We start from the raw sequence: 11,023 nt of genomic DNA, 5'->3' as shown, positions 1-11,023 counted from the left end.
TAGAATATTAACCTTGATTAAAGATATAGTGTGCAGCTCGATTAATGATATTTTTAGATTTTATATGAATTTTTATGATTTTATGTTTTAAAAATATTAAAAATTAATTTTTAATAATTAAAATTATTAAAAATTAAAAATTAAATATTTTATCAAAAAATCACATAAATATTAAATTTTTTTTTATTTAGTTGAAGAGTTGAGGAACAAACTCTATTGTAATTTCTTATATTAGTCTCTAATAATTTTTATAAATTAAATATTAATTTTTCAAAAGAAGTACTTAAAATGCAAAAAAATTTATATTTGACATGGATTATTAACTTTTGCATAGTACTATGCATGTCAATCAATTATATATAATTCATAATTTCATTAATGTAATAATTATAAATATATATTTTATAAATTATATAAGATAAAAATTTATTTGTGATTCGTGTCATGGACAGATGGAATCATGGAAGTCATAAATCTACAGCACTACCCTTTCCTTCAGTCTTCCCTGCATTTTATATTCAATGATATTCCACGTCGAATAAAACCCAACCATTTTGATTCCACATTTCAAGCCAAAAGTCCAATCATATCTATTCAAGGTTTCCTTTCTTGATCTTGGCCGCACAACTCTGAAAGTCACTTTTTTTTTTCGAATTTCAGATATAAACTTGAATTATTATTCTATACATTGATGATTTGTTTATATGATTATTATATAATTTTTATTTTATATTTAATGAAAATTAAATTTTGATTATTTTATTAACAGTTCATATGATTTTTCACTTATATAAATTTTCATTGAATATTAAATAATATATTATTTTTAAATTTCATGCACATGCTGGATGCTTAATTTTACAGAAATGGAGGGTCATGATCATAATTTGTAGCTTAAAACAATGAATTATGATTCCTGCAAAATGGTGAAACCTTGGTCGGCAAAGGAAGGCTGTTATAGCTAAAGATCGATGACACCAAATTTAGACCAGTAATATGAAGTATGAAAATGAAAGAAAACCCACCAGTTAGTTGGGAGGAACTTGACAGAAACCATGAATAAATTAAGGAGTGAATGAGATCGATGTGTACGTGAAAACCACTTCTGAAGCTTCCATACTCAACTGCCATTAATTTATGCACCACCCTTTAATGGTTGGGCAACCTGGCTGATTCTTTGATATCATCACGTTCAATATTGACAATCAAACTTGCTGCCAGGGAGAAGGCTTGAAAAATATAAACCATCAAAAATAAAACTTTGTGTCATATCTACATGAAATCGTAATAAAATTTCATCATGATTTGTATACAGTAAAGGAACTGTTTTCAAATAAAATGTGTAAATCTTATAACAAATAGATCGATTTAATTTAGTTAGACTTACTTACATGTTTTACTTAAAGTTAAATTTATTAACCTGTTTTATAAACTAAAATTCCAATAGATGGTAGCACAAGTTTAGTGAAAATTCTAAATTTTTTTTGTAGAACAATAAACCCTTTATTATATAAAACTAATAATAAAGGGGCAATTTTAAAGTTTCCAAAATCTTTGGGCTTTTTGGGTTAAAGAGACTCTGCATGATTTAACCTAGCCCAGGCCATTTCCATTTTGTATTTTAAATTGGGCCCCATTTCTTTCAGGCCCATTCTAATCTTATCAACAAATGGGCCATGCCATTTTCAGTTTACACCTTATTTCAACCCCCCCCATCACATTTTTAAAATAATAATAATAATAATAATAAAAGAAGAAATCCTGGATGGAAAAATACAACTTCTTGTCAGTATTACAAAACGTCCAGCTATAAAAGTCGGCCCCCTAACCCTTAACTAGCAATCTTCATCTTCGGCAGCTCCGGTATTTCTTATTTCCTCTCATCTCTTTCCTTTTTCCTCTTCCACAGTCTCAAATGGCTTACATCGCCCGTTCATTGATCTCCATGCAACCTCGCCACACCCTGGTATTTTTCTCTTTAATCTTTTCCTTCGTCAAATATTTTCTGCTACAATTCGTTTATTTCTTTTATTTTTGCTTTTTTTTTTTCCGATCTGTTTGATGTTAATTTTTCTTGCTCTGATTTTACCTTTTGCTTATAGCTTTTAATCTAATGCTTATTTTCTTAGTGTTAATAATGAGGCTTTAGAGTTAATTTTGTTGATTCAACTTCTTTAATGGCCGATTTGATCTGGGTAATCTGAGATTTGAAAATTTGTTATTATGATTTTACTTTTTAGCAACTTTTTAGAGAGATAACGGCAAGTAGCTAAAGCAATAACCAGAAGGAGAATTGTTTATTGTTGCATTATAATGAGCTGTTTTAGAGACGAAAGCTAGAAATTTTGTGGATATTGTTGGCTTTTAGTTCTATAAGGTTTGTTGTCCTAGTTTTTGCTAAACTCGATTTTCGATGGAATTATATTTGATTTATAACTTAGAATAGATTAGCATATATGAATGATATATCGTGTAGGTAAAGTTGGGACCTTTGGGACTAGAGGAATCACATATTGTGGAATATCATGATAGAAAATTGTAGTTCCACTTACATGATTGATGTTTGGAGTGCTAATGCATATTAGTGGCATGTTTTTGGTTTTCCTTTTGGATTTTGTTTGTAAATTTAGTAAAATAGGCTATTATGAATGTGCAACAGTAAAGTTTCTATTTTGCTTGGTATAAGGTGTTGAGATATCTTTGAAGTTAGTTGTTTCTTCTAATACAATTATTTTTATGTGAATTATTGACGGATTTTCATGCTGTTGAACTTTTTTAACAGGCCACAACCAGGGTTTCTGGGTTGAAATTTGTATCATTTATGAACCATGGAAGAAGCAGCCTCTCTTTTAGGTTGCGTCCAATGCCAGCTCGCATGCAGATTTCCTGTGCTGTATGTTTCTTAATGAATGAAATGATATTAGTTTCTGTCCTATTGGTTTTTATACTCATTTACGAGGGACAAAGACTACACAAAGTGGTTTACATTTTTATCATGAGTCCATTTGATCAAGAATAAGGAAACTAACATTGAATAGTTAGTTGAATAGAAATGTGGCAAAGATATGAATCCACTGACAGTGTATATATAATTTTAACTATTCGTCTTCTCATTGATATTTTTTATATGAGATTGTTGGAAATATGATTTAGTTACTTGTTTTCTCAGTTTATGCTATTAAGTTGCCAACTTTAAAGGGCGTGAGGAATTGTGCAATGCACTTGCTTCTGGTATCTGTTTGTTATCATGTCTGTTTTATTTCCCTACGTTACGGGCGCTTTGCATGAGGTCCTTCGTATCTGCTGATTCCTTATGTCTCTGCATCTTTTTTAAAAATATTTCTTGTGAATCATATGCTGGGTTTGTTGTAAATATGATAGTTATGATCTAATCATTTATGTAGAAATGACAGTTATTCTTTTGGTTAATAACATAATGTTGATGCCTGAGTTAAATGCCATTTGGTAGGCTAAACCAGAGACTGTGGATAAGGTATGCGAAATAGTAAGGAAACAACTAGCTATATCAAGTGACAAACCAGTTACTGGTGAATCAAAATTTTCTGATCTTGGAGCTGATTCTCTTGATACGGTACTCTCTCAACTGTCTACAACCATCTAATTTGTTTTTTCAATGTTAGATTTGTGTTATTTTTTCATTTTCTTCTTATTTGGGTAAAAGTAGGGTGCTGGATCAAGGAGAGTATGCATTTGTTTATGTTTGATGAATTTTTCCCATCTGTTTGTATTTGATGCATAGGTTTATATATGTATCCCTGGGATTATCCTCTTTTCTCTAACTTATCCTAATTTTCTTTATCAGTATTGGTGTATGCAGTTTTATTTGCTGTCCGTTTATTTCATGTCCACTCTTCTATCTTAGCTTTCCTAACTTCTCTAGGTTTTGCTTTGAAGCAAAAGCAGCATGTCCACTCTATAATGTGCCTTAAGGTCATGCTTCTTCCTTAAAATGGCCAAGTTTGGTGGAGGGAATATATGAAGGTCACCTCGAAGGGCATTTCTGGGCTAAGGATGCATATAGGATATAGCCAAACAAGAAAATTTTTTGGTACCTTTTATATATTAGCAAACATAATAAAATTGTCTTTATGGTTCTTCCCACAGCTTAAAACCCTCTGTCCCTACCTTTTGGGTATCCTTGTTGCATGTTGGCTAACACAATAGACATTGATTTTGTTATTTCTTCATCAAGTCTAAGCTCTCTCCCACTTTACCCCCTTCTTTGTTGTACCTTCTGTCAATTGGTTGTTTCTTTTACTTGAAGGTTATTGCTTGTAGTTCGTGTTGTAATTGGTAGAATGCCCTTTCAGGTTGAGATTGTGATGGGGCTTGAGGAAGAGTTTGGAATCACCGTGGAAGAGGACAATGCCCAAAGCATCACAACTGTTCAGGATGCAGCAGATCTTATTGAGAAACTTTGCAGCGAGAAAGGTGCCTAGAAACAGGGACCCAAGTTGGAGTTTCATTTGTTATTTGCCCATATTGATGTCACTTACCAGTCTGCTATATCTAGAGTATTTGCCAATCTTCTTGTGAACTTGTGTCTATTTATTTGTTCAATCTAGAAGAACCCATAAAGTTGTTGGGCGTTTTAGTTAAATTGTGGATTTAACTTTGTGTTGTAAGTCGAGTAAATACTATTTGATTTGATCCTGTCGCTCTTTTACATTGGTACTTGGTAGTGTATAATTTTTTGTTTTAATAAGCTGCACATACAGTTATAGGGAAATGGGTAATATAGGTCTTAGTTGGGTAGGGTTGTGGCCCTGAAGAAGGTGATGCCCAAACAAAAAGCTCAACATCCAGCTGACAGGATTAGAACTTGGTTGAACCCAAAACTTAAAGTTTTGAATGACTTGGTTTGAATCTCATTTGGATGAGATAGTCTGAAATCTTACACTAGACGACGTGGGTCGAAATCTCATTGGGTTTAATAAGAAATGAGCACTTCATGTTGAATGCCTGATGTTCCCTTTTCAAGCAAGAAGATTTCTTTTGTCCTTAAAGAGTCACTCATAATGAGATGATGGTTTCATTCCAAAGGATCCAATCACAGACAGATAGAACACAAACAAATAGCTAAAGCGCAGGTATTAAGCAAACAGATAAACAGGTCTGGTTCAAGACACATGATCGTCAAAGAAAGTAAAAGCTTTGAACAGATGGCGCCCTGCAGGGTTTGGCTGAATTTTCCCACACCATAAGAGCTACCTGCAGTGGTTTGATTTGAAGCCAAATGAGTTTTTGATCTTAAAATACAACTGAAAATGAGTTCCTAGGTAGGCAGAGGCATGCACCAACACCTAAGTATCTCAGTTTGACAGCAACTACAAAGAGAAACACAAGACAGTATTGTAATTCCATACTTTCTCATAGAAGGCCCACAGGCCATGACTATTTCCATCACCTAGCTATAGTTAATTGTAACCTTTTAAAATGGATGATTATAATTTTATTTGCCTTTATGCATCCAAAAACAAAAGATAATTAGCAAAAAATCTCAATCAAACAGATCCTATAAGAGTAATAGTAAATGAAAAAGTGTAGCAAAAATTGAAGGATTCTCATGAAATGTTGCAGATAACAAGCTTAATAGATGGAATGAAATCGTCTCACCTGCTTGCTCTTTTATTTTTGACCAAAGCACCCGAACCAATTTACCTATGATCACTTCAAAATCAAATGCAAATGTTAGATATTTGAGGAAGATATATGAATTGACTAGCACATAACATTTAGAGCATTTTTCTTATAATTCTGTATTCTGAAAAATTTAATATGAAAAAAAAACTCATAAAGGAAGAAAAGAGAGAGAGAGAGATTGGTAAACACCTTGAGCGTGGCTTGACGATCTTCTGATCTTCAATATGAACCTCTTGAACGTGTGCAAGCTTGGACCAATCAGCACCAACCCCAGGTTGACAATTTCGGCTCAGCGCAGGACATAGTTGAATCTTTACTTGTCTAAGTGCGGTAAGCCGATTCAGTCCTTCGGGAAGAGAGGATAATGCTGGACAATCTACAAGCTCCAACCTCTGAAGTGATGTGAGATTTTGCATCCATTCTGGTAGTACCTTGAAGTTGCGACATCTCTCTATTAGCATGGATTTAAAAGTGGCAGCTGATCCTTGAAGAAGCAGCCGTGGCAAATCCTCCAACGCGTCTGACTCCCTTATTGTTAAAGTTTTAAGCCGCAAGTGAAGGTCTTGGTCTTCTTCTCCTTCTTGTTCCATCCACAAATTGATATCTTGGCAGCCACGTATATGGATTTCCTCTAACTTGGTTAGAAATTTCAAACTTCTTGGCAGTGAAGTCAATGTAGAAAAGTTTTGGATATCCAATCTTCTAAGTGATTTGAGGTGTTGCATCCCATCAAATATAGATTCTATCATACAACAGGCGAACAAGTGCAAGAACTGAAGCGAACTCCAACATCCTGGTTGAATATCCCTTAAAAGCAGAGAAGATGTGGTTATCTCTAAAAATCTGAGACTGATCAAGCTTTGCAAACATTCAGGTACTTCAATCAGTGGAACGCCAAATAACCGTAAAGTCAGCAAGCTCTGAAGTTTACGGATAGAAGTAGGAAGTTTCCTCATTCTTCCACACCAAGATAAGTCAAGATATCTTAAATGCTTCAAGGTGCCAATGGAATTGGGCAATACTTCCAAAATTGAAAAGGAGAGATCAAGTAGCCGCAGGAACTTGAAATTCAAGATGGAAGCATTTACAAAATGTTCCTCAATTATCCTATTTCTTTCTGAAGAAGGTAGGATCACTAATGCCCGCACACCTTTTAAATTCTTCAAAAATGACTGTGGAGCTCGCAATGGATTATCACCCAAAAATGACAGATGTCGAATATGATCAGCAGCATTTATTGTATGAGGATAAATTGTTAAACAGTCATCTTGAGACACATTTGACAAGAGATCATGTATTAGGTCATGGATTTTAAATCTGTAATATGCATATTCATCCTCGACATCTTGGACAAAACCCCTCGACCATAATTCTTTGAAATATCGTAACCCAACATCTTCCCACTCTTCGTTTTGCTTAGGGCTTTCAGTAAGTCCAATGGCCATCCAGAATTGGACGATATAATCAGTATCATAAATAGTATCCTTTGGATACAATGACAAATAAGTTAGACACCTTTGCAAATGAGATGGCAAATGATTATAACTCAATTTCAGCATAGGTAGGATGTCATCTTCATTTTGATCAAGTTTCCATATGTCATTATCTTTTATAAATTCCCATTCATGTAGCTCAGTTTTCGTGTAAAGTAAGCTCCCTAAAGTTCTCACTGCCAATGGAACCCCTTTGCATTTTTTCACAATTTCATCACCAATTCTCAAAAGGTTTGGATATACCTTCTCATCCCCTTCCCTAAATGCCCATTTTACAAACAAAGACAAACAATCTTTGTGACTAAGACCTTTCAAGTTGTACGGAGCAATAGTACCCACTACCGAAGCAACTTTTGAACTCCGTGTAGTCACAAGGATTTTACTTTGTTGAAAGTTACCCATTGTCATCAGCAAATCCCTCAGTTCCATCCATTTTACATGATCTTCGTTCCATACATCATCTAAAACAAGTAAAAAAGTCTTACCATTTAAAAGCATTCGCAAATGAGTTTGCAATGCATTAACTGGTAAGCCATAACATCTTTCCTTCGTAATGGAGTAAATAATATCACAGAGCAACCTAGCAAGATCAAACTCATCCGACACGCATACCCATATTTTCAAAGGAAAGACCCTAGTGATCCTTTCATCGTTGTACACAAGTTCAGCAAGCACGGTCTTCCCTAAACCTCCGATTCCAACTATAGGGATGACGGTAATTTTTTCAGCATCAGTTGGCTTGACTAAGAGATCTATGATGTTTTCTTTGTCTTGATTTCGGCCTATAACATTAGAAGATATCACAAAGGAGTGGGTATCCCTGAGAATAACACGCCGGTTCTCAACTTTCTCTTCAAGTCCAAGATTAAACCTTTTGAAATCACTAGCAATCGTATCTAGCTTATCGTTGATCTTTTTGATTTTATGACTCATCCTCAAAGGGAATGCAAATGGAATAGAGAGGGAAGGGAATCGTACCAATTTGGTGGTGATGCTTCGACGATTGATCAACTCCTTTCGCAGCGCTTCACACCTGAATTCATCAAGCACATCCTCAGCATCATATAAGACGTCTCTCAGCTTCCCCAAACTAAGGCGCAACGTCTCATTCTGGTGCTGCCGTTTTTCGGCATCTAACAGCACAGCTTTGATGTAGGTCACGGTTTCCTGAAGCCTTCTCAAATCACTACTGAGATTCCATAGCGATAGAGTTTCTTTGGCACCCAGGGAGACTATCTTCTCCAAAAGCTGTTCTGCAACGATGGTCAGAAATGATTCCGCCATAATTAAACTCTGGAGAGGCAATCAAAAGTAAAGGAAAATTGAGTATAGTATTTATGAAGAAGTTTGTTTCAGGGAAATTAAACAAGTGAGTTTAGAGTAAATATTTAATTGTAGCAGCCGTGACTTCGGAATTTTTTTGGGGTGCCTTCTAATCAGTTATATCACCACCAAAGAAAAAGAAAAAGCATCCAGTCTTCTTAGTTGCGACAAAGAGAAAACAAAAGGAAAAGCATCTAGTCTTGCGAGTTGCGACAGAGACTAATGGATGTTTTTTCCAAAGAAAAGAGATTGAGTGCGTCAATGAAGTTTACACGAGGTTTGGCGTTAACTTAAATTAATCGATTTGAGTTATTAACATGTGTTATCGTTAAAAAAAATAAAAGGTTTGTCTTCGTCCTCAGTCACATTTTCTTCTATAAGAAAAAATTAAAAAAAAAAAAAAAAGAGTGCATTGAATAACCTACTGTTTTGAAAATAATAATAATTTGTTAAAGTTATTCGAACTCAGGGCACTATGCCCCAAAAAAATACCTTAACATTGTTTAGTAAAAATAATTTATAAAATTAGTTTGTGATCCGTATAATATATGAATTAATTTTATATATTTAAATATGTTGAATCCACACAAATATATTATTAAATGATGAATTAAATCATTAAAAAAATATTGACATACCTTCACTTATCATTTAAGTTATAGAGAAAAAATAAAAAATGATATACCTTTGAACCAACTTTTGCAAATTAAAAAAGAAAAAAATATATGGCACATACTATTTATAAACTTAAAAGCATAGGATAATTCTTAGATGACAATTACGAAGAATAGATAATTTTTAACTATTTAATTTTAAAGCTATTTGAATTTTAAATGTTATACATATTTGAAAAACCTAAATGCATTTTAAATGTCATACATATTAGAAAAAGATTAATTGAGAGAAAAATTTTGTTTGATTTAAATAACATTGATTAAATAGGATTATTTTTCAATTAATCTTATCTTTTAGAATTACTTATAGGACCCTATGTGTAAAAAATATAAGTTATTCACATAAGTAATTAAACTGAACTCTATATAAATTAATTAATTTTAACTGGATTGAAATTAATAATTAATGATTAAATTTTTTTTTTATATTTTTAATAAACTCTATCAATTTATAAATTTTAATTTTCAAATTAAATTAATATTTATTTGATCATTTAAAAAAAAAAATTTTAACAACTTTACTTAAAGGATCATTGCTTAAATCTTACCTACTCTCCCTAGGACATCATTAGGCTTGTCCAAATTCAAACAAGGAAACTTCTTTGTAACTTACGTATCTTGACGGCACAATAAATCTGTGCCCTCGTTCCTAGCTTTTTTCAACTTTGACTAATGCAATAACCATGGTCTTGGTAGTTTCCCCCTGTTTTCTCTGTACTTCAATATATGCTCATATGTGCCATGCTATTTGATCTTATTATCTTCTACATCGAAAGTAATTGTTAATATTATTAGGGTTAATATGCAATTTAGTTTTTGAATTATATCGCTTTTTACTATTTTGTACATATAAAGGAATCACGATTAAGTAACTAAATTTTGATTTGTTAAGTATTTTGCAATAAACATTAACTTTATAAACAGTAAGTTAACTTGGATAAAATATAATTAATAATTAATAATATTATGATATGTGAGAAACAAGTATCACATCAATTTTAAATTTTTTTTATAATTTTTGAACTTAAAAAAAAAGAAAATAAGAAAAAGTAAAAAAAAAAAGAAAAAGAGCGAAAGGGATCACAAAGAAAGAGAAGGTTAGGAGGAGGGGGAAAGATGGTCCTTTTATAAAAATTTATAATTTTTTAATTTTTAATTTCTAAAAATGTTTTTATTCGTTTTCTTTAAAAAATTAAAAACTACTTTTTAAAATAACATATGAATAATTTTTTTTTTTAATATTTTGACTAACGATATTAAACAGTGGTGTAAAGTGTTTAACGAAAGCAAAGTTGAAATACTTAATAGTAAATTTTTTAAATGTTAAATCATGAAAAGTGATATTATTCAAGATCAAATTGCATTTGAACTTTTATTATTATTTTTAAAGCTCAATTGATGCTTTTACTATTTGTCTTTTATTTTTAATTTTTTCGTTATATTAATTATTCTTTTGAAGCACAACATTTTGGCAATAATCAGTGACCCATTGGGGGTAATTTTTTTTGTTATCTCTATTTACTATTTTTTTTTGTAAAATTTATTTAATTAAAAAACCTCCAAAAAGACAAAAGATAAAAAAATAAATGCCGATGACACATGAATTCTTTAATTGGCCTCCTTTTTTTTATAAAGTTTTTCCAATTAAAAAATAAATATAAAAACAAAAAAGATCAAAAAAAGTAAAAACGAGAAAATGCAAAAAAATATGAGAAAAATAAAAAAAAGAGCTCACTGATGGTGCTACATTAACATCTTATATTGAAATTAAAATATTAATTTTTTAAATTAAGGTAAAAAATAACTTTATTAATACAATAAATATATATGTATAAAAATAAATAAATAAATAAATATATATATATCTTG

General features: G+C 31.9%; 2 protein-coding genes across 3 annotated transcripts; one reads left to right on the top strand and one right to left on the bottom strand.

The window, feature by feature from the left end:
• Positions 1 to 1,777: 1,777 nt before the first annotated feature.
• On the top strand, positions 1,778 to 4,674 carry LOC111277069 (acyl carrier protein 1, chloroplastic-like). Its single transcript, XM_022863210.2, has 4 exons — positions 1,778 to 1,966; positions 2,783 to 2,893; positions 3,470 to 3,592; positions 4,332 to 4,674. Exons 1-4 carry the CDS (start codon positions 1,916 to 1,918, stop codon positions 4,458 to 4,460), a joined length of 414 nt encoding a protein of 137 aa, XP_022718945.2. The 5' UTR covers positions 1,778 to 1,915; the 3' UTR covers positions 4,461 to 4,674.
• Positions 4,675 to 5,037: 363 nt separating this feature from the next.
• Positions 5,038 to 8,743, bottom strand: LOC111277519 (putative disease resistance protein RGA1). 2 transcript variants are annotated; one of them, XM_022863948.2, is made up of 3 exons: positions 5,854 to 8,743; positions 5,638 to 5,691; positions 5,038 to 5,232 (listed from the first exon to the last, which is right to left on the bottom strand). In XM_022863948.2, the coding sequence occupies exons 1-2, from the start codon at positions 8,439 to 8,441 to the stop codon at positions 5,679 to 5,681; spliced, it is 2,601 nt and encodes an 866-aa protein (XP_022719683.2). In that variant the 5' UTR covers positions 8,442 to 8,743; the 3' UTR covers positions 5,038 to 5,232; positions 5,638 to 5,678. The 2 variants fall into 2 exon arrangements, with proteins under 2 accessions (XP_022719683.2, XP_089620060.1); XM_089763934.1 differs by having other exon boundaries at positions 5,638 to 5,682; positions 5,854 to 8,672.
• Positions 8,744 to 11,023: the final 2,280 nt, after the last annotated feature.

The sequence above is a fragment of the Durio zibethinus genome, chromosome 7, assembly GCF_047325235.1.
Source record: "Durio zibethinus cultivar Kanyao isolate XHJ-2024 chromosome 7, ASM4732523v1, whole genome shotgun sequence".
Classification (NCBI taxonomy): domain Eukaryota; kingdom Viridiplantae; phylum Streptophyta; class Magnoliopsida; order Malvales; family Malvaceae; genus Durio; species Durio zibethinus.
This window is presented reverse-complemented; position numbering and strand designations above follow the sequence as displayed.

Coding starts and splice junctions, on each gene's coding strand:
- LOC111277069 (XM_022863210.2), top strand. CDS start 1,916: ATGGCTTACATCGCCCGTTCATTGATCTCCATGCAACCTCGCCACACC. Junction 1,967..2,782: donor TGCAACCTCGCCACACCCTG/GTATTTTTCTCT, acceptor CTTTTTTAACAG/GCCACAACCAGGGTTTCTGG. Junction 3,593..4,331: donor GAGCTGATTCTCTTGATACG/GTACTCTCTCAA, acceptor ATGCCCTTTCAG/GTTGAGATTGTGATGGGGCT.
- LOC111277519 (XM_022863948.2), bottom strand. CDS start 8,441: ATGGCGGAATCATTTCTGACCATCGTTGCAGAACAGCTTTTGGAGAAG.